Source organism: Heliangelus exortis, chromosome 24 (genome assembly GCF_036169615.1).
Source record: "Heliangelus exortis chromosome 24, bHelExo1.hap1, whole genome shotgun sequence".
Classification (NCBI taxonomy): Eukaryota; Metazoa; Chordata; class Aves; order Apodiformes; family Trochilidae; genus Heliangelus; species Heliangelus exortis.
Window position 1 is genome coordinate 1,661,178 of NC_092445.1, and position 23,145 is coordinate 1,684,322.

Sequence of the window (23,145 nt, forward strand, 5' to 3'; positions counted from 1 at the left end):
CCCCGCGCTTACGGGCAGGACCCGCACTCAAGATGGCGCCGTGGGCCTCCCTGCGGCCTCCGCCCATTGGAAGGAGCCGGAAGACGGGGAGCGGTGATTGGCTGCGGGGCGGCGGAGCGGCGCACACCGATTGGGCAGGAGCCGACGGCGCGAGCAGAGGCGGTGCGTGCGGTGCCGGTGGCGCGCTCGGTTCGGCCGCAGCCATGTGGAGCGGGACGGGAGCGGGGCAGGGCGGCGGATTCGGTACGGGGGGGTCTCGGCACGGGTGCGGGTTCGGTACGGGTGCGGGGCACGGGGGGACTCGGCCCGGGGGGCAGCCGGAGTCGGGAGGCCCCGGTGATGGCGGTAAGGACGGAGGCCGCGTCCCAGCCACCGTCTCACGGTCTCTTCCTCTCCCCGCTCAGGCGCCTTCGATGGCGGGTACGGCACCACGGGCTCCTCGCGGCCCTCGGGCGGCTACGTCCAGTCCCCGGGAGGCTTCGGCTCCCCCGCCGGAACCCAGGCGGAGAGGAAGCAGGTACGCGGGAGCGGGGCCATGGCCGGGCCGGGGCCGCGGGAGCGGGGCGGGCGCTGACCGTCTCTCCGTGCGTTGCAGAGAATGCGCTCTCAGAACATCGTTCCCTGCACCGTGTCACAGCTGCTGGCAGCCGAGCAGGTGGACGAGACCTTCAGGATCCGCGACGTGGAGATCTCCCAGGTGGGTGCTGGGGGCGGGAGAGCTGCCGGTGAAACGGGCCCCGTTCCCGTGTGCGGGTGAAAACTCTTCCCTCCTCCAACGCAGGTCACCATCATGGGGATCATCCGGCACGCTGAGAAAGCACCGACAAACATTCTCTACAAAGTGGACGACATGACTGCAGCCCCGATGGATGTCAGGCAGTGGGTTGATACTGATGTAAGCACCGGTTCCTTGTGAATGTTCCTTCTAAATCTTGTGAGCAGTGAAGAGAGAACTTGTCAAAATGATGTGGTTGTTCTGAAAGTGTTTTAGGAATAGCATCCAAAAGCCCAGGGTGATGCTGCTGTAGCAGAGATCACTGGTGCTGTATGTGGCTCTTTGCCTCTTTTGTAATTCACATGTGATCTTAGATTGGATTTCCTTAGAATTATTTTTTAGCATTTAGCTGCTTAAGTTCAACTGTTCCTTTGTAGCTGAACTGAGAGGTGGGTGCTCAGTACCCTTGGGTAGAAATACAGAGAGAGTGAGCAGGTTTTTCTGTGTGGCTCAGTGGTTGAGGTGTTCTGAGGAGGATTCTCCCAGGTGCTGATCATTTCCACGGCTGGTATAACAGGCCTTTAAAGCCTTGTGTTTTTGTAACTTTTTCTTTTACCTCTTGATGCTTCCTTTCTCTCACTGCTCTGTGGAAATCCCTCAGAAGACACAGCAGAGCAGACAGCTGGCTTTGACAGCTCAGCTGTACAGCTTGTTCCAACAAGCAAATATTTTTTTTTTTCCATATACTTTTCATTTACAGTTCTGTTTACCCACCTGCTCTTACTGTACATGGAATCCATGCCATTTGTGTGTGCTCGAGATAAGCACCCTTTCCAAAATAATTTCTTGTGATTATTGGAGAAATGCAGATGTGAATCAGCAGAACCTTCCTTCCTTTCTCTCCCTCTCTGTCAGGCAGGGGGTGAGAACGTTGTGGTACCTCCAGGGACGTACGTGAAGGTCGCCGGGCACCTCCGCTCCTTCCAGGTACCCCCAGTGCCCCCATCAAGCCCAGTCAGGAGGCTGGAGCAGGGATGTGAAGGGCTCATGGTCTGGCACAACATCAGGAGGCTCCCTTTGGAATAGGCACTTAATTGTGGTTTTGCTCATCCTTTCCTCTGGGCAAATCCTTGGCTGTTTTTGCTAGGGATGGATTTAATAATGCTGGAATTGTTCCCGAATGCCCCCTCTGCATCAGTGCAGTGGTTTCAGCAGAACACAATGTTGGCCACCACCAGGGTCTTGGGTGTTTGTAGTGTAGAGCTGAGAACAGGTTCAGGCTAATGGGGACACTTGTAGCACATTATGTGATGTGGTTGCCTCTTAAATAAATATTATAACTAAATACATTAATATTCAAGTAATTGCATGTATGTTAAAGCAAAGTGTAATTAATTACCAAGAGATTGTCTTGCAAAATCACATGTGAAAATGTAAGCCAGAAAGTTCTGGATTAGTTAACTACAGACAAGCTCTTTCCCTCCCACTATCCCTCCACTATCTTGGAGACAATGCTGGGGTTGGCTGTTGAGTATGTTCCTGTTACCCTGATATTAATTTTATCTTTTTTTCCTCTGAAAGAATAAGAAAAGCTTGGTGGCATTTAGGATCATGCCTCTGGAAAACATGAATGAGTTCACCACACACATACTAGAGATTGTCAATGCACATATGATCCTAAGAAAAAATCTTATGGTAGGTACCTGAAGATCCTGATTCCATCTTGGCTGTTGCTGGGGTACTGGTTGTGTCCCAAAGAGTCAAACTTCTTAGTTTGGTGCAGAAATTGTATACAAGTTGTGGGGCTGGGTAGCATAAAGCTGTTGGAGTCCTGGCATCCTTGGAGATTGTGTTGCAGTCCACTTCCTGCTGTTTGTTTTGGGAATCTATTTTTTTAATCTGTTTCTCTGAAATAATACCAAGTCCTTAATGCCATGGGCTTTGTAACACAGCAGTTTTACTCCTGTAGTTGCATCAAGCATCAAGAGTTCCTCAGTCCTTTTCTTCTGCTGGGATTGGTGACATGGGGGGCTATGGAGGAGGTGGCAGCTTGCCAGTGAATGGACTCACAGCACATCAGAGTCAGGTAGGTGCAAGCAGCTTCTCCAGGAGCAGAGCTGTGACTTGGTGTGGGACAGAGAAATGCAACCTGAGTTACTCTTTGAAGGCTTCCTCAGCCTTGCTGTCCATTGATGATGGAGAAGCTCAGCTGTGTGTAATGGTGGTTCTTGCTTTTCCAGGTGCTGAATTTGATTAAGAATTGCCCTGTCCCTGAAGGAATGAGTCTTCAAGAGTTGAAACTTCAGCTCCACAATATGAGCATGTCAACAATCAAGTAAGTGTGGAGAAACAAAGGATATTCTGGAGTCTCTCAAGTGAGAGGAACAGTGTGGACAAGCCCAGGTGAAATGGTGTTAGTGATTTCAGATGTTCCCAGTAGGATGCAGCTGGGAGTCAGACCTTTTGAAGTCTTCAACAGTTTAGGCAGAGCCATTGCCAGCTGAAGGGCTGTTGAAATGCTTTGCTCCCTGTTTTCAAAACAAACTGTTCAGCAGTTGAGTAGTATGGTAGGTACCTAGGAGTCCTGCAGCACCTCAGCAGTATTTTCTCCTGTTCAAGGACAGCCTTGCACACTGATCAAAACTTGAGGACAGACTTTCTGTTCTCTTTTGCTGTCTCTTATGTCTTCTTCTCCCTGGGACTTTGTAAACCAAGAATCCTAAATGTCCCTTATCCTTCTGTGTTCTGTCCCCTTTGAAGCAGAGTTGTAGGTTCTGCCCTAACCTGGGAAGCACTGAGGGTGGTGGCCTCCCCTCTGGCAAGCAGAGTACAAGAGCTCCTGGGGGACCACAGTGCTGTGGCTTTGGTGAAACTTTCTGTATTTACCATCTGGTGAAGCAGCACTAAAACTGTTCACTAGGCAGAGCCACTGAGAGCTTCCTTGGGCAGAGACCAGAGGGAACAGTGGGGCTTGGGTCTGTAAGTGGAAAATCCCTGAGAAAAAGGTTTGTATTTGTTTGCTTTGTGTTTTTCTTCAAAAGGCAAGCTGTTGAGTTCCTGAGCAGTGAGGGACACATCTACTCCACTGTGGATGATGATCACTATAAGTCAACAGATGCTGAGTGAAGTTACTTCCAGATGGATTTAGTTCTAAGCAGATGCTTGTCAGAATATCAAATTATCTTGCTGAGCTTTGCAACGTGGAAGGTGAAAAGCCAATGAAAGACCCAGATACTCTGAGTGCCTCCTTGGAATTCAAGGAGAAGCAGAACATGTAGGATGCTGTTAAATGGGCTTGATTTATATGCTGTGACCATGTGACTGAAAGCATAAAAAGCCATGGAGAAACTGAACTCAAAGATTCAGAGCCTTCAGTTTGTCTCCTTAGAGGGTGCCTGTGTTAGAAGGAAGAAAACATCTTTCTAACCTTGTCCTTGGCAGTTTTTCTTTTGTTTCTAGAGCTGTTTCTTCTAACTCAGCTTTCATTCCATTTCATTCACAAAGTGGGTAGCCAAGACTAATATTCCACTCATGTACAGTAATCATGAATTTTTAATTGGTTTAGTTTATGTGTTAAAATCTATATTTGTACTATGATAGGACATTGTTAATAGAGCTTTTGAATGTTTCTAATAAAATTGTAACTTGGTAGTCTTGGGAGTGTGGCTTCAGAGGCTTTTCTTCACTTAGGAAAAAAACCAGCTGCATTGATGGAACTCAGCCATGTGGATAAAAACAGCCCATGCTTAGAGTTTCCCTTTCTAGTTGCACTGTCATCTTCCTTTTGCAGGAGGTGTGAAGGTTAGGAAGAAAATTCCTGATGTTTTTTGGGAGATGAATGGTATTACTTGCAGTAAAGAGAGAGATGTGTGACTGGAGAGGAAAAATTAATCGGCTGAGGAGGGAGTTTTAAGCTTTTGCCTGCTCTCCATTTGCTTTTTGATCTTCAAAGCATCCAGGCCCATCTGCTGTTGTCTGGTTAGCAGGGTGATTGGGAATAGGTCTTAAGGGACAGAAGCATTTTCACAAAAAGTTTGCACCTAAAACTCTGAAATAAGAGTGAAATCTAAACTCAGAATGCTTTTCACTCAAAAGACACAAGGAAAAACACTTGGGTGTTCCAGTTTCATCTGCTGTGCTCCCTTCTTCCCAGAGCCTGTGTTTTCCAGAGCCTGTATTCCCCCCAGCCATAGTCCAGGGATTAGTTTTTCTCCCAAGGAGCTCTTCAGGTGACACCACCTCATCACAAGATGCTCCAACACCAGACATGCCCTTTTCTGCCATTAAATATCTGCATTCACTGAGCTGCTGCCAAACTTCTGCAGCCCCAAACATCTCCCCTCCCTGAGATGAACTCATCACAAGCCCTTTGCTATGGGAAAGGAGAGCACAAGCAACTACTAAATATTTGGAAGCAGTGGCATTTTCACTCGTTTAGCAATATTAAGATGCTCCTGAGGCCACCAGAACTCCTTGGGGAAGCTGAACCCCAACTGAGCTATATAGAACCTCCACTGGTCCAACTTGATCCCAGTACCTCGTGTCCTATTGCCAGTCACGATTACACTCAATTTGAAAAAAATCTCTTGAAGAGCCTCTGAGCCCAGTAATGACCTCTACCCAGCCTTGTCCTAAGCCATGTCTTCAGTCCATCCCTCTGCTGTGGTCCTCCCTCCCCAGTGCCACTGTTCTGAAGAACTTGGTCTAACTGCACAAGCACCCAGTCCCCTGGCACTCACCTGCTCTGTGCTGGAAGCTGTTTCTGCTCTCCTAGAAGGCTCCAGGAGAAAGTCACCTCCTCTCTCAGAGCTCATTCTTCCAGGTACATTGTCCCAGGGTCTAACATGCTGGTATCTTATTGCACAACTCCTGTCAGCTCATTCCTGCCTCTCAGGATGTGCTGGGTGCTGCACCCTTGCATTTTGAAACCAGAAGAGAGAAGAGGGGTAACAAACCATGACACTGGTGGGTGCTGCAGATGGAAAGCACTGTTGGTATTTTTAGCTCAATTCTTCAGCTCAATCCTTTAGCTCTTTCAGCTGCAATCTCTACTACACTTCTTCCTTTCCATCTCTGCATTCCACACTGCAGAGTGCTTCAGATTATCATGGAATAGACTCCTTTTTAATACTTCCCTTAATACAGGAAATTACCTGCTGACCACCAACACTTAAAATGTCAGACCACAAAGTTAATTTGTACCAATTATTTCTACCTGTGGCAGATCAGCAGCTTGCAAGTGAATTGTGAAGCTTCAGCCTTCTGCTGCAGAAAATAATGAAAATGTCACTGCTCAGTTGCTTAAAGGATATTGCTGGATTGAGAAGAAATAATAACCTCGAGCCTAAATACAACTAACCCTACAAAACTGTGGAACTGCCTCATCCCTACAGCTGCAGGCACCAATGGTTATCTTCAACCAGGTCCCAGTTTATTGTTTTCACCAGGGCTCTCCCTGCTGAGCCCAGGACAAGCTGCCCAGAGGATGCTGCCTTCAAACTGCCCAAAGTCACCCTATAGATCAGAGGCATCAAGCTGAGCAATGAGAAGAGCAAAGCTGGGCTATAAAGTATGACCTTTGGAGAGAGAAGATTATGCCAGATAATCCAGATAAAACTGCACCCAGAAAACCAAGGTGTCTGCTGTTTAAAATCTGCTGTTCAGTGTCATTCTTGTGTGCAGAAGTGCAGCCCATGGCAGCAAAGCAGGACATGGGCAAAGAAGTTGGAGCAGCTTTAAAAACTGAGCCAGGCACTAAGTGACAGCTGCACCTTGCCATGGCACATGGGGTGACTCTTGGATGAGCCTGATGGGTCCCTTCCAACTCAGCAGATTCTATGTTGTTTTTTTTTTTTAAAGAAAGAAATCCTTCAGTAAGCCCCAAAACATTGTGCAGCCTCCACTGCAGAAGTGCAGACTGGGAACGAACACACTACACTCTCCAAACTGGCAAAATCTGCATTTAATTTACAACATAGTAAAGGTTACAGGTAAAAAGCCCAACAGAAAGTGTGAAAAAGCCTATTACATATTACACAAGTGTACAAACTTTGTACAAAGCCCCTGGATGTTACACTGTCCCCACCTGTACTGGCCAGCTAGGGCCCCAAAGCTCTAAAATAATGAGAGCTTATTCAAACCCAGGGAGGAGAAGAGCTTTAAAAAACAATGAGCAGTAAAGCTTCCCTTTTCAAGAAAAACCTTGCAAAGAGCCACTTGCAGAATAAAACAACCCCCTGCCTACCCCCATCCTCCCCCCCACCCAAATAAAAAAAAAAAAAAAAAAAAAAGAAACCCAAGATGGATGAAAAGAAATTCTGTTCAACTTTCACTTGCCCTAACTAGTCTAACCCTAAAGAGTTGCCTTCATAAAACAGACCGGCTGGAAAAACAAAATTCTACATTCCAGAAAGAAGCAAAAGTCAAAATGAAGAGAGTACAATTTTAAGAGTCAGCATGGAGTGTTTGGAAGCAGAACATCTGAGGACTGAATCATATTCAATAGCAACTAAACACAGAGCAGCACAACTGTATCATGGAGCAGGTACTGGATTTGTGTTTGAGCCAAGGCAGATGGTGTGGAGAAGGGAACAAAACAGTCTCTAAAGCCATTGCTCTTGTGAGAGGGGTATTTACTAGCTCATTTTTACCTCAGTAACATGACAGAAGCAATCACTCTGCAGACATGGAGGTCACACTGATTTTGGAGCACCTGCCCAAAGCAGGAACACAGCACTGCTCCAGCAACCATCAGGCTTTCCCAGCACTACTTAGAGGGTAGCTAGGGTACTGTACATGATGACCAGCTGGGTGTACTACTGTCCTTTTAGTCCATATTTCCTGGAGAAATACCCCAATCCACAAAGGAATTGTCACTACATAGCTGAACTGCTTTATAGAATGTAAAAAATTCCAGAGTAAACCTAAGAAAAGCAGAGCTCTGGCTTTACCTTGTGTAAAGTAAAGACTTAGTGTCTGAATAAGTATGATTCAGATTTTGAAATCTAAACCAGGATCTGAAGGGCTAGAGCAACAATCCAAATCAAACTTCCCATTTTATTTAATGGGAAAAAGTGATGAAGTAGTTGAAAAACGTAGTATTTGAAACCAACTTGCACACTGCTTTATTCAAGGCAAGGCAGGTTCTCTACTGAGAATTCATATTCTAACTTTAGGTAGCACTCAGCTCTTACCCACTGTCCCTAGCAGTGACAGCCTGCAGATTGTGGTTTCAGTTGTTAAACATACAAACCTACTTTTTGTAGAGACATTGCTGATGGCTGCTCATTTTTAAGAGTGTCTTTTTGCATCACACACATCCTTTAAGCTCAGCAGTTCCATTTGAAAATAAAAATGGAACTATTTGAGCTGAAAGAGCAACCAAGTTTCTTTTAAACTGTTGTCCTCTAGGTCACCTCCACCTCATCACAGGGGAGAGGGTCGATGCTACCACGTTGTTCACTGTTTGCAGAGTGCAGACAGTGCCTGTCCACCAGCAAAAGGCTCCAAGCATCACTTGTATGGTGCCATTAGCACCAAGATACACTCAGACCCATCCACCTGTGCACTCCTCCATCCATCCATCCACACACCTGTACCACACTGGACTGAAGCTATGGAAGCCCACCTAGGTCTTGTCCACTTCAGCTCCACGTTCTCGTGAGCTAAGGGGATGCTGTGGTTTTGTAGGTAGAAATTACACCAAGCTGTAGCCAAACTAATGAAAAAAATAAACACAAAATAAAATAAAAAAAAGCATCCCACGTTGGTGGAGTTTTGAAAATGTAAAAAATAAACAGCTGAGCTGTATTTTGCAAGTTTTAGAACTCAAAACGCTTGGCCCCACAAACATTTACTTCTGATACAGCTGACCTGCTGTGAGCAAGTCCAGCAGGAACAACATTACTCATAGTAAGCACGACACCTAAATACACAAATTTGCAGGGTCATGCCAGAAATGACAACTAATTGTGTGGCTCTGCCCCTTCACCAATTGACTGAATATCAGAGGAAAGATCTCTGAGGACAGAAACCGCTAAGAAAAGGCTGCCAGATATTTTGGTTCAAAAGGAGATGGGAGCTGTATTTTTTTTTTAACAAACATATAAAAATGTTTGAAGACAGATCTTTAAAGGATATTTCACTTCTCCAGTCTTGGTATTACACGTGGTTAGGACACTGAAATTTTTAAAAAGACGATACTGCACATGAACAGTTCTGGAGTTTGTGACTCCCATCCTCCTTCAACAAAACTCAGATCAGTAGGGAAGGTGTTGGCTTCTTGCCTGGCCACGCTTCCTTTGCATATTTCTTCTTCTTGGGTTCATTCACAGCTTCAGGATTAAAGACAGCAGGGTTTGGAGCTGGGTTCATGTTAACTGTTGAGGGCACAACAGGAGTTAAGTCCACATCTGGGGCAAGATTGGGGTAGGGCATGGGCAGACCACCAATGAGCGCTGTTCCGTGGATGCCGTGGGACTGGGAACCTGCCTCGTTGTGAGTGGGAGGCAAACCACCATATAATCCTCCACTGTAGGGAAAGTTTTGCATACGTCGTGATGCAGAATCATCTGTGGTCAATGAGCCTGGGTTCTCCAGTCGTTTTTTCTGCAGACAGAAGGATTCAAAGAGTTATTCAAAATACACGGGACAAGTAAGCGATTTAAACTGGATGCCAACGCCATTTTCCCCAAAAAGGTACCCAGTCTAGGCACATATGAAGTGGTTACAGCCCACACCTCAGTCTTTGTCCCAAAAGATTTCTTCTGGGTTTCACTGAAAAACCACTTAATAAACTCTTAAAGGTCCACAATGCAGGAAGTAATGACAGAAGTTGAAGCCAGTCTGGAGCTTTCCTGCACGCACGACTGAGTAGCTCTTTGATCAGCAACCCAGGCCCTCCCTGCCCCCACAGTAAGAAACTGCAACTTCTGGATCACTTGGGTGTCCACCACCACCAAGGGAAATTGCTATTACAGTGCTGCTTACCTGCCCTGAAGGTTTGAAGTTCTCACCTACTCCTAGCACATGCAAATTAAATACAGCACTGGCAAAAAACTCACCTTGGAGAAAAGCCTGAACCCTTCTAGTTCTAACAGGCAGCCTTATGCAATTGTTGGCATTTACAGTACTGAAACAACCAACCTCCCATTTTCACTTTTTTACTTTCCACACCTCCCATCATTTTCAGGGATGCCTAGAAGTACCATACTGAACTTCTGGGAAGTGATTCTTTTCGGGAGAAAAATATTTGCCATTGATGCTATGTGTTATTAAAGAAAAGAGCTGAAGCTGGATTTGAAGGGAAATGGTTAATCTGCTAAAAAAAGACAATTGTGGAACACGAGCATGACTTCTGCTTAACAACAGAACACATTCCACCACAGAACATTATGTTTCTAAGGTGTAATTCATAGAACAAGTTCATCAATGCAGGTTATTAATTAGAATGTTGAGAGTTACTCTGTACCTTAACAGGGACTACTGCTGTCTGTACCATGTTCCTGAAACGCCCAACAGAAGGGTCCACATCCTCTGTAAAGGCAAAAACAGTGAAACCTTCAGTAAGAATACAGGAAAAGAAAAAACATCTGCCAGGTACACAAAGAATTGCTACACAGACTTCTCAAAGTCAGTGCTCTCATAGGTAAGCACAAGTAAACCCAAATAAAGAGTGGGTAAAGGGACACCCAGTGACTTGGTCTCAAGGTGGGCTCATCAGACACCCTGGTAAGAAAGGTTTCCACCCATGTGGGGAAAGGGAGAGGTACAGAAGAATGGGCAGACTGGAGTTCTGGGCTGCTGACAAGGGATGCTAGCCCCAGGAGTCTGTGGAGTGGCTTTGAAGGAGAAGTCAGAAAAATTCAAAGTAGCATCTCTGAAAGCCTGAAAAAACAACTTTTTTTTGTAATGTGAATGAGTGTTTATGTTAGGATGTCTGGAGCACTAAACTGCATAACCTTATAAATCAAAATAGTTACTGAGGTAGTCAACACTGCCAAATGATACCAGCTCTACACTTATTTTAAAATGCACACTCATTAAATGCACACTCTTATGAACAGGAAAATTATCCACATAAAATATAATTAATAGGATGCCATTAATATAAAATAGCTAAGAGAGAAAAATGACTGATCAGAAATTGGATACAGAAATCCAATTGGAAATTGGAACTTCAGAAGCATCATTCCAAATGAAGATGAATTGTTTCAGATATGCAGACCAGTAGCAAAAGACTCTCTGAGCTTGAGACAGAGACCCATTAGGCAAAAAGAAAGGTAATGAGAGCATGAAGAGACAGATGAAAAACAAACTTCCATTCTCATTTAGATTCTAAAGAAGGCAAAAATTTAAAACACTTTTCTCCCTTTGGACCCATGAGACTTTTCCAACTTCTGACAAATTTTCAAACAATGAAGCAGTGTGGTATCCCTGTCCTGCACAAATCATGCAGTTTACAGGGGAAGGGGAAAGAACAGAGTCAGGTCCAAAGATTTAAGTGACACATACAGCAGCTTCTCTGAAATAGCAGAACCCAAATACTGACTACCCAATTTCTGTTCTCCTTATCCATATGCAGCCAGGAGGAATCCCTATGAGGGTGCTGAAAAAAGGGTCTTAAAAGGCATCAACTAAAGATTAAAGCAAACTACTCACCTGGATTAATGATTTCATCATCATCACTGAACGTCACTCTGGAGTTCTTCCGTTTTCTCTTTGGTCTCTGAATATCCAAGTTCCCTTCCTCAATGGTCAGTGTGGAAATTCTTTTGTTGTGGGCTGTATTAAACTCTGTCAGATTCTAATGACAAATTTGGAGATGAAATAGTTTAAGCACCTAGTGTATGAAGTCTGATTTAATTGTGTGATTCTGCCTATCAGAAGATTACAGCACACTGTTTAGCTTCAACTTTGGACCCCTAGGAAGAAAAGAGTGCTGGAACAGGCTGCCCAGAGAGGTGGATTCTGTCTGAGAGATATGCAGAACTTGCCTGAGCACTAAGCAACTGCTCCAGCTGACCCTGCTTGAGCAGCAGGGATGGACCAGATGATCCTGCAAGCAATCCTGTGAATCCACACTCTGCCTTCTCCCTTTTCAGGAGCCAACTGTAGGAAACAGGGCAGCATCCACTGCTACCCAGCCATGGGGAACAGTGAGGGAAACCATCCCTAACCTGAGGTGATGCTCCCTGGCAAGCCTTTGTGAGAAGACCCATGGAAATGTAGGATTATTAGGTGACAGATTCTGAGAAGCAACACGATCACAGGTTTATCATGGCAGAACATAATGGTTTGTGTGTATCAATCAGCCAAAGACACCTCAGACTACAAGGCCAAGGAGTCAAGAACCTGAACCTAAGCAAACAAAAGTTGAACATAATCCATTTATCTACAGATATGACAAGACAGAAATGTCACCTAGGTACATCATACTCACATCAAGTTCTGTCTCCTCCTCTGGGAGGCCCAGCAAGCCCTTCAGCTCCTCATCTTCACTGCCCATTTTCTCATCTCCTTTAACTGCTGATGGCAGTGTCTGGGGCTTCTCTCGCAGGGTGTACGCCCGGGTAGAAGCACCAAATGAAACTGTGGAATCGATGGGTATCTGCTGGGGCTTGTGAGGTTCCAAACGGATATGACCCAAGAATGTGCCATGTGCTAAGAACATCAAAATGCAAATTAGTTTGTTAGTCATCAGCTTAGGCTCACAGTAATTAAGTTAAAGCTTTCAGAAGTTCAGAAATTGTACAAGGTTGCTCTGAGATACCAGGCACTGAGGTACAGCTGCAAACATTCCCTATGTTCATTTTATTTTTATTTACTATCTCACAAACTAAGGTAATGCACATCAGAAGTCCTCAAAAAGCCAAGGATATATATGAAAACCCACCATTTGCTTCTTGGAATCATTCCTTCAGTGGAAAAATGTTTAAAACATGGAAAATCACTTTCAAAAGAGAAAACTTCTTTTGAATTGTGAAGGGAAGACCAAGTCACTTTCCTCCTTTCCCTTAGCCCCTTAAGAGTCTAGAAATGTTGTTTTAAACAGATGTAAGCTGACTAGAGCAAACATTCTTTTGTTCCTAAACCTTGCCAGGTTGTCTTTCACTAGGATGCTAATTCAGATCATAGTCATCTATCCACACAGTGCAAACAACAACAAAAAGCATCTCAGATTCAGAAATGTTTAAGCACTAAAATAATGTACTGTTATCTGGTTAAATGTCACACTACTTACTGCTGTTTAGATCTATGAGGAAAACCCTCTTGAGATGTTTGTGATAGACCAAGGCAGCATGGACCCGGGAGCAAGACTGGTGGTCAATGGTAAAATCACACAGATCAGGATTTCTCCCAAAGAGATAGTATTTCTTCTCATCAATGATGAGTTTCTGAGGTAGAATATCAAAGAGAGAAGCATATTAGACTCCTATATCTTTTGGATCTTCCTGAAAAAATGCAGTAACGTGAATAAACAGAGCAAATTCAAAACAAAGCATCAACAGCTAATTAATACTTCATTTTCATCTGACAAAACCAGAAACTCAAACCTTTTCTTTGCCATGTTCAGTTGTGATTTTATAGAGTCCTTTATGCCCTTCTTTAACAGCCAATACAAGACAGCCTGGGAAGGCCAGTAACTCTTCAAGGCATGAGACTGTCTCATACAAGATTCTCACATTTGTATTTCTACACATTCCTTGATGCAGATGATCCCAGGCCTTGTCTAAGCCAGGAATCTAAGCTAAATGTCCTCCAGTCTGATCCAGAGCATCAAAATTATATTTCTGTATAAAAATGGACATACAGGAGATTTCAGACCTTTATAATACATGTAAAACTATAATGAGTATGTACTGTGACATGAATCCATATTCAAGTAAACCATTAATTCCAGGCACTTCCTCTTAATTCATTCTGGTTCTAATCTCACCTTCAGACAAGATGTTACATACTCTAACATCAGCCACACAAACCATCTCTGAAAAGCAAAGGAACACCTTGACATGGTCCTGTGGTGGACAAAGTGTATTTTTATTAGCAGTTTTTTAAAAGGAACTCCTTGCACTGAAATGCTGAAGTCTTCCTTCTCACTGTATGCAGACATCTGAACCCAACCTGTATTTTCTGGCTTCCAGATGCACAAGTCAAAGGCTGGCAATGCATTAAAGGTTTGGGAGCAGATGGCTTCCTGCTTTTTGAAACATTTACCAAAGCTCACATGACATTTCAGAAGCTTGATCAAGGGAATGCTGGTGATAGATTTTCCATCAGAAAAAACAGATCTGCACTCAGAAAAGCACCGTCAGGAAGGAGATGGTCTGAGCTGAATTAACATTGTGCCTGTTAGTGCATGAGGACTGCTCCCCCCTCCTTCCTTCCCCTCCCAGCTATATAATCCTCTCCTCCATCACACTGCCACACATTTGAGTCAAGTTTTCAGCTTGTAAAGCACTTTTCTTCTGCATTAGTGTTCTCCTGTTTGGTGGGCTGAAGCAGTTTTCCTTCAGTCAGATGGGTCTCTCATGGGTCTCTCTCCCAGATGGCTCCAGAGCTGGAACAGATTACAGGCACCAGGCTGATGATGAGGAAGGGCCTTCCTCCCTGGCAGCAGCACCATGTCAGTCAGTCCTTTGCTCCTCAGTTTTGCCAGCTGGACAAATCAGATGCTCAGACAGAAAGAGCCAATGTATCAGACTAGCTACAGGTAGTTGGTTTGGGGTTTTGTTGAGACTGACACAGTAAGCACCCTGATAGTTACTTCCTCTGTGGCACTACAAGTCATACAGAAAGTACAGAGACAGCTTGGAAAAAGATAGTATTTATATTCCTCTGCCTTATCTGCAAGCATAAATGTCACAAGGACCCCATCTTTTACTGATAATCTCTTTGCAAAGTGACATCAATTATGAACTTCAAAGCTTTCAGCACTGCTGCATTCACATGTCACTCATTTGTTTCAGATTTTTCACCCCATATGTGTAGTACATTTTCTAAGCTGGATTTCTCATTGTTTTCCTGAACATTAGTCAACCCCCATGCTTCAAGTTCTCATTATCTAGCATTCAGTAATAAGCAATTTATTTCTGTATGTTCACTCTTTTAGGTCTCCATAAAAATTAGCTGAACAACTCAGCTCCATGCCACCATACACATCTCATGACAACTTTATAGTTAATTGGCCCCTTAGATAGCAAACTTCTAATGTCTTAATCCCAACTAACTAAAGTTATGCATTTTAAGTACAATCTCATAACATTAAATGCTTTGTGAAATCTACTGACTTACATATTTTGGTCTGCTTCCTTAAAATGACAAGTTTTAGGTGATCAAGCTTCCTGCCTATCTATCAGCTGCTGACACCCATTATTCAACCAAATAACTACTCAACCAACTGGCCAATTTCAACCAGCACTACAAATTTGAATTTGATTTTGAATAATGAATGAAATGAAATTATGAAATAATGAAAAATGAAATTAATCAATTTGATTTTGAATAAGTTCTGTGAAAACAAACAGCTAGACAGACTGACAACTTCATCAATACCCCCAGCGTTGCGTTGGCTGGCAGAAAATCCACAAAAACACCAAAAATTAGACTCCAACTTAAAAAAAAAACCAAACCAACATCATATTTGTGAGCCTATGTCTCATTTTAAAAAGACAGAAATCATAGCTTAACTAGAAATTCACCTTCAAGCACGTTACTGATAAAGAGATTCAACTTCATAGCAACAGAATGTATCCAGTATTGTGTAGAATCTTACGCAGTTCAGCTCTGAGTCTTCCCAAATTCAGTACTTCTGTACTGATGAATTCTATGATTCCACTTGGTAAGAAAGATGAGCACTAGCTTCTCCTTTTATTCTTGTGTACTTGAAACAAAAATCCTGAGTAAACACAACTCTGATATAAATAAGTGGATTTTCAGAAGCTGATTCCTTACTCTGTGTCAGCTCTCAGTTACCACACAATTTCAAGTACCATAAAAACTGGACCAACAATTTCTCATTCTTTTCCACAACTGAAACCAAGAGAAGTGGCCCCCAAGGTTTCACTGGCACCAGTTATGCACAAAACACCATCTTGACTTGTCAGCACTTAAAGAGATTTTGCAAGGACAAATAAACACATGAACTGAAAATACTGCAACAAATCATCAACAGAGAAAATAATTTTATCGCCTTTATTTCAGGGTAATGTTTCCAAACTATTCTGTACCTCTGAGTTATAACCCAGTGTCATTCTTTATACACTGAGCTTAAACACTTCATGGCTTGTTTTAATGTTGCACTTTTCAGACCCAGCAATCACAAGGTGTTCCTCAGACCTCTGCAGGAGACCTGGGACACAGATGGCTCGGTTAGTATCAAGTGCTCAGTACCCCAGGAGATTTGAGAGGGTCCTTCTTGGTTACTGCTGTCTACTGTAAAAGATAAAACTGAAAAACTATTTCCACACATACCAAGCAGGGAAACAGATGAATGACATTCAAATGCTCTTAATTTGTTGCACAGTTCCCATACCCACACACAGGACATGGCTCTACATCACCACCACACTCCAGAGGACTGGAATCACCACCTGTACACAGCATGCAAGGCCCTAAACCAACTGTACCAACAGGCACAGAGGAACAGTCTGCTGCAACAGTCTGCTGAAACTTCCCCACCAAGCCAAGTTGTGACTCCTACTTCAGCAGATGGAAGCAGGACAGCAATCCAGACCTCTGGACTGCAGACAGAGGTGCTGGGTCACTGCTGCCATTCAGCACATGCAGGTGAGTGCAGGGACACTGACAGCCAACACCAGATATTCAGGAGGCAAAACAAAAACTCTGCAGTCATTCTGTGGCCTCTGTGTGATCACATCACTCTCTTGAGAAGGACTTGGGGTTGATGACAACTTCAGTGTGAGGTGCCCAGGTGCCCCTGCAGCTCAGAAACCTGATTAGAAAAATCTGAATGTTGAGCACTACAACAATGAAGAGATGGCCTCTAGTTATCACCAGTGAAAAAACATAACACAAAATATGAAATAGAGAATAATGTGGTGTACATAAGACAAATTCCTATGCTGCAATAAAAAAAACCCTCATTCCATCTGTGCTCATCACAGCACTGTTCACAACTCCAGGACATGGGATGAAAAGTCATACTGTACTTCATAGTGTAGGAAAGGGCAACAATCTTGTAAGATACATGATCCCCAGACCACTTTTCTTTAAATAAAACTGACCAAACAAGTATCTCACACAGGCAGTACATAGTGATGAGTTTTTACTCTTTTTTATTTGAGATTTCTTTCCCCATGTTATTTGAGTTTCTGTTCCCAAAGTTCCTAAGACAAGTTGCCTTGTGGCTGCACTGTGATACCCCCTATATATATCTTACAGGAAAAAAAAATGCCAACATTTAGCTCTGCAAACTATCAAGCTTCCTTACAAATATTTTATTTTTCCTCTCTCTGACTAAGACAGGTTTCATGTTTAGGAATCAAAGTGTCCTTGTTTGCCAGCTGTATCCTTTCAAGCAGTGCATCAGGAGATACCTGATGGAAACACTGCATAATATGAGACAGCCTCAGAATACAGGCATGGGACAATTCACTTAGTTCTTAAGTTTCAGAGTAAATTACACTGATTTGAAAATAATTAATGAGAGAGAAAAGAAATACAGATGAGTAAGGGTGGACAATGCTGGGATATGTTCTACTGCTGGTTCCTATGTATATGGTATACCAAATACACACAAAACCTATTTTCATACCTCAATGAGTTTGTCCCCTTTGACAACATCCAGATGTAAGCCAGGTGGTGGTTTTCCTGCCCTGGAAAATAAAGGAAAACAGAATATCAAAATATTCAATACACAGTTTATTAACACTACCACTTTAACAGAGCTACATACCAAACCTACACAAAAGGTAAGAAGAAAATACCAATATTTTCTTTTTCTTCCTGCAGACTGCTTCTGACAAAATATTTTTTCAAAGTAAGTGTTATGATAACAGGACACAAGGAAAGACATTTCAAGCTTTACCTCTCCATGTGAAATCCAGCTAATTTACCAACTGCAGCCAAGAGAACATTGGATGAGGCCAGGAACAACTCCAGGAGATAAGCTGGGATAGTTTAAGAGTCTGCTCAAGGGCTATTTTCTCCTGTTACATTCAAAACAGGAGATCTCTACCTTTAGCTGCTGAGAGGAACAGAAACTTCTGCCATCCTTCCCTCTAGGACTGGTAATGGAAAAAAAATCCTGAAAGAAGCTACACACAAACTGTAGTATTATAAAAATGTTGGCCAATAGTGAGCATTCCTCCACACTCACTACAATCAAACCTTCCTACCAACACAGGTAACATGGAGGAGACCACAGCATCACATGGCAGAGGGAGCCCTACCAATCCTTCACCAAATTCTCAACCAAGGAGCAGCTCAGCCCCCCCAGCAGGTTCACCAGTGAATATTATTCCAGCTTGGGCAAGGGGAGCACAGAGGAATGAGGGACTTGGCAGTGCACAGAAAAGCAACACTAATATGTGGGAAAACCCATGAGATGAGCTGCATCAAAACCCTATTTGGTACTTAAGGTGCTCAGAACCAGGACACCCCTGTGGTATCAATATGCTGCCCTTCATTACATAGAAACTTGGGCTGTTGACTGCAAATTACCTTTTTCTGCTCAAATCTCTAAAAATCTGCTTCTCTGGTATTTCTTCACTGACAACAGCAATGCTCTTGGCTCTATGGCTGGATCAGCTTCCCAGGTGATGGCAGTGACCCAGTTCTCAGCTCTGCTGCTGCCCTGTTCTGAAGCACAACCCCAGAGGAGGCTGCATGCCCTCTGCTGCCTTGCTCACTGCAAGCCAAGGGAACAGCAACAATGGGCAGTGATGTGCTCAGCAGAGCTGGAGTAGGAAGAAAGGTCACTTGTAACTGAAGCTGTTTAAGGGGTTTAAATATAGATATCCACATTTCTGGGATGTGCCTTTCTTCTTTGTCTCCAGATCAGCCAGTTGCTGTACACATGCCCTCCTAGATAACTGATAGATACAAGATACCTAGATAAAAGAACACACAAGTCCTCTATTATTCCACAAATATTTTCCATTCTTTGTCCAAATCCATCATGCCCAGCCTGCCCAGATTTCTCTGACCCTTCCTGAATATGCCAGCTGGGACAGGTTTTCTTACCAAGCCCTTCTCTAAAACTGTGGATAGTTTTCTCCTTGTCCTAACAAGGTGGACAGGGTTGATTTCCCTTCAGATGAACAAACAGCAGCAGCTAAAGCAAGAGGATGCAGTCTGCTAACATCATGACTGTTTCCTAGAAATGTGATTACTGTGGTGTGGACAAAAGAGCAGCAAATAAAAATACTTCCTAAAGAAGATACAGAATCCATCTGATGAGTTGATGAAGGACTCACTCTTCCCATTCCAGTACAGTTAGGGGACAACCTCCTCTGAACTACTGCTTTAGGATTATACAGCCAGGCTACACCTGAGTATTGCTGTCTCTTCCTCTGTTCCTCTCCTATACCAGTGCTTTTTTTTCAGGGAAAGACAGGATTCATTCATGGATCCACTTCTCAGGGTTTCCTCTTTCTTCCCCTGAGTGCTGGCAAACTTGTTTTCCTCCATTCCACTGAAATTGCCAAGGTCTAGCTACTCTTTTTGTTAATTTTTTTTTTTTTTTTTTTTGTTCATAATTTTCACAAATCTACTCGACAAAATTTGTTACAAAGTTGGTGCTGTGCTGTAAAAAAAGAGATTTTTTTTTTCCTTATTTCAATTTTTCAGAAATCTCCTCTTCTACTAACAAATATGCAAAAATATCCACTAATCTATTTTTCCTACAGTGCTCTGAAGGATGGACAACTACTTAGGGTCAACAGATTCCCTCTCTCTTACCACTGCTCCAAGACAAATGATCTGACACCAGAACTTGGCACCAGCACAAGTGCCTGTGTTTGAAAGAGAGGAACAAGAAGCTGTTCTGTACCTTCCACATTGTGTATCAGTGCCCTCTGCCTGAAAGTCTTCTGCTCCCTACAGATCAGCATTCTGTTAGTGACTTTAAAATAACACCTGCAAACGGATTAATTGTTAATAATCACTATTTCAATAAGTTTCACCCAGACAAAGTATGCTTGATCTGCCTACTGAATCACCAAAGGCTTACTGGGGAGAAAAGAGTCATCAAGACTTCAGAGAGAGTTAGAGAACATTCATCAACAACTGAGAAAGCAAAGATATCATAAGGAAAAAACTATAAAAAGGCAATTTTTTTCACATCCTGAATGATGCAGTCATTCTGGTTCTCATCATGAGGGATACAAGGATGACAGTCTGTACAGATGGCTTCACGTGAGAGGAAAAATAATACAAAAAACTAATGGAATAAATCTCTTCAGAAGACTGGAAAAACCCCACAAGTATCCATTCCTTTGTCCTCTCAAAGGATGCTACAGAACTAATGCATTTCTTGAAACACAAGGAAGGAGCCCTGGATCTGAAAACAAGAAGGGCTTTTTTTACCAGCTGCATAATGTGTGGGAAGTGCAGAAGCAAACTGTAAATTAACAAAGAAAAATTAGCTAATTTGTAGAACTTCATTCTCTTCTTTGGTACCTCCAACCAGCCTCACATCCCAGAGCACTAATGGCTTTGTCCTCTTTTTCTGAAATGTTTTATTTTTGCTCTTCAGTCTGCTCTTTCCAGGAACTTGGGCATCTTCACTGTCTATCAACAAGGCCAAGATCCCAAGCTGACATCTCAAGTGGGTTACAGCTGCAACACCCTGAAACTCAGCAGCCTCACTGTCCTACCCAGTCTAAAGAGAAATTTTTAATTGCAACTATTAAGGACACAGACAGGACAACTTTAATTCTGGATGTTAGTTTGAAATTAGGTCAATTATTTAGGCCTCTAAACATGGACTCCAAAGCCTAAATTCCGGCTACAAAAAACAAATGACCAAAAATCCTAGAAATCTCAGAATTACACAGGGCCTGGCAAGCAAACAGGACCTCCTTGCTCCTGGGTCTGAAACCCTGGCTTGGATCTCCCTGATACCCTTTCCACCTCATCTCTCTACCATCCAGCACCACACATAGTGCTTAAAAACCAAACCAGGTCACCACCAGCACGGTGATGAAAGAACCTGTCTGTAAGAACCTGCCCTGGTTGTAGTGAAAGCCAGAAAGTAATCACCTCAAGAAGCCCTCACAGATACAGCACAGTCCTCTCCCCCATACTGTATTTATTTAGGAAACCTTCTGCAGTAGCATGCAAGTTACTGAAACTGAGCATTTCACAAGTCACAGTTATTCAGCTGTTCAATCTACAGCTTTCAAGGGCAGAAGTCATTAAAGTTTACCACTGAATACAGCCTGAGTTGTGAACACTAAAAAAAAAAAAAAAAAGATATGGCATTTCAAATTTCAAGTTGAACATCCTGAAAGTACTCACACTGAGTCATTTTTTTGCTTTAGCAACACAATCATGCCATCATTTTATGGACCACCATCATGTCTCATCTAGGTGTTTGTTATTGTATATGTTCAGCACAAATAAAACACTGAAATACACAGTCAGTTCTTTTTCATTATAACAGTTTCACTAGCTAAAGCAGGCTCTTGTAAAGCAGGTCAAAATTACAAAATATATTCAGTATTCAGCTCAGGGACTGAGCACTATCATCAAAGTTCTGAAAGGTGGGGGACCTGGAGTAAAAACCAGATGACTGTGCAATTAAAGACTGCTGCAATCATGCATGCACAGACACAGCCAGCTCGTACAAATGTACGAGTGTTTGGCTTTCCATCTGCAACACTGGTCATTTTCTATGCAATTAAAAATGTAACCGTGCACATGCCCTGAATAATCAATGTTCTGGTACCAAGAGAGAGCAATATAGCCAAGGTTTATGTAGTTGTGTATCAGAAAATTCAAACCAAATGAAACAGGGCCCCAGGTAACTTAATCTAAGGCCCAGCTTTCAACAGAAGATTGGGCAAAGCGATTTCCAGAGATCCTTTCTACGTCCCTACGGCTCTCACACCAGGCAGACCAGGTCCTGGTTCTGCTTCTCCAGCGCATCGCTGTGCTCTGACTCCTTCAATCAAGATAATAAAAAAATCCAGGCAAGTTCCAGGCTGCCAGTTCCTTGCACTAAACACATAACCTGACCAGAAAATGTAATTTTCGCTGCTCTGTAGAAGGCCCCGGGACGGGGCACAGCCCCTCGGCGAGGCGTTCGGAGCCGCGGCCTGGGGCTGGGGCGGCCGCTGCGACCGAGGCAGCCGCAGGGCTGCACCTCCCGCCCGCTCCGCCACAGCCCCGCTGACCCCTCCCGGGGACCGCAGCCCCGCAGCCCCGCCCGGGCGGCCTCAGCCCCGCGGCCCTTCCCGCCCCGTGCCCCGCATGCCCGGCCCCGCTCCCACCGCCCGCCGCCACTCCCCCGGCCCGGCCCGGCGGCATCCGCGCTCCGCAGCACCCCGCGGGGAGCCCGCGGCACAGCGGGAGGCGCGGGGCCCGGAGGAGCCGAGCCCGGAGGAGCCGCTGCGGCCCCCGCCCGCCCGCTCACCAGCTGGGGCACTCGAAGAGCGAGAGACCGCCGCCGCCCGCCGGGTTGGCGTTCGCCGCCATCTTGAGTCTGCCCCATTCAGGCGGCCCCGAGCAGGACGGGAAGCGGCGGTCCCAGACTGCTCCGCGCCGGGCGGGGCCAGCGGGGCCAGGGCCCAGCAGAACCAGGGCTCAGCGGCACCAACGGAACCAGCAGAACCAGGGCCCAGGAGACTCAGAGCCCAGCGGAACCAGGGCTCAGCGGCACCAACGGAACCAGCAGAACCAGCGTCCAGCAGAACCAGGGCCCAGGAGACTCAGAGCCCAGGGGAACCAGGGCTCAGCGGCACCAACGGAACCAGCAGAACCAGCGCCCAGCAGAACCAGGGCCCAGGAGAATAAGAGCCCAGCGGAACCAGGGCTCAGCGGCACCAACGGAATCAGCGGCACCAGGGCCCAGCGGCACCAGAGCCCAGCAGAACCAGAGCCCAGCGGAACCCGCGGGGGAAAGCAGCGCCGGTGGCAGCTGCGTTAAGGCGGGGGACCCGGGTTCAAACCTCTGGGACAGCTTTTCCAATTCCCATTTCAGCCCCTGTTTTAGTGTCTCAGCATCTTAGAGAAGAGCAGTGAGAAAACCAGGAGGACGGCGAGTCACGGGGCACGGACCTTGTTACAAAGAATTAAGCTTATATGAGGGGAATAAACCCCCCAGTTCTCCAGTATTATCCCAGCAAAACGCAGCTCCCCGGAGAGCTGCTCAGAGGACTCCCCCCAAGCCGGGCAGGAGCAGCACCACGGCCCCGGGAATGGACCTGGGAATGGACCCGGGAATGACCCTCGGAATGGACCCGGGA

General features: G+C 44.7%; 2 protein-coding genes, 1 long non-coding RNA gene and 1 other non-coding gene across 6 annotated transcripts; 2 read left to right on the top strand and 2 right to left on the bottom strand.

Annotated features, from left to right (window-relative positions):
* Nucleotides 1-17: 17 nt before the first annotated feature.
* RPA2 (replication protein A2) lies at nucleotides 18-4,375 on the top strand. 2 transcript variants are annotated; one of them, XM_071767778.1, is made up of 9 exons: nucleotides 18-243; nucleotides 405-517; nucleotides 596-697; nucleotides 782-895; nucleotides 1,631-1,702; nucleotides 2,297-2,414; nucleotides 2,695-2,801; nucleotides 2,956-3,050; nucleotides 3,757-4,375. In XM_071767778.1, exons 1-9 carry the CDS (start codon nucleotides 33-35, stop codon nucleotides 3,839-3,841), a joined length of 1,017 nt encoding a protein of 338 aa, XP_071623879.1. In that variant the 5' UTR covers nucleotides 18-32; the 3' UTR covers nucleotides 3,842-4,375. The 2 variants fall into 2 exon arrangements, with proteins under 2 accessions (XP_071623879.1, XP_071623880.1); XM_071767779.1 differs by having other exon boundaries at nucleotides 18-162.
* Nucleotides 4,376-6,662: 2,287 nt separating this feature from the next.
* PPP1R8 (protein phosphatase 1 regulatory subunit 8) lies at nucleotides 6,663-22,462 on the bottom strand. The gene is made up of 7 exons (XM_071768089.1): nucleotides 22,314-22,462; nucleotides 17,490-17,550; nucleotides 12,957-13,110; nucleotides 12,156-12,376; nucleotides 11,375-11,519; nucleotides 10,185-10,249; nucleotides 6,663-9,322 (listed from the first exon to the last, which is right to left on the bottom strand). Exons 1-7 carry the CDS (start codon nucleotides 22,373-22,375, stop codon nucleotides 8,969-8,971), a joined length of 1,062 nt encoding a protein of 353 aa, XP_071624190.1. The 5' UTR covers nucleotides 22,376-22,462; the 3' UTR covers nucleotides 6,663-8,968.
* Nucleotides 10,120-11,532, top strand: LOC139807290 (uncharacterized). 2 transcript variants are annotated; one of them, XR_011730517.1, is made up of 2 exons: nucleotides 10,120-10,361; nucleotides 11,298-11,532. It is a non-coding gene; the product is annotated as an uncharacterized lncRNA (long non-coding RNA). The 2 variants fall into 2 exon arrangements; XR_011730518.1 differs by having other exon boundaries at nucleotides 10,120-10,312.
* Nucleotides 15,935-16,100, bottom strand: LOC139807306 (small Cajal body-specific RNA 1). Its single transcript, XR_011730521.1, has one exon. It is a non-coding gene; the product is annotated as a small Cajal body-specific RNA 1 (non-coding RNA).
* Nucleotides 22,463-23,145: the final 683 nt, after the last annotated feature.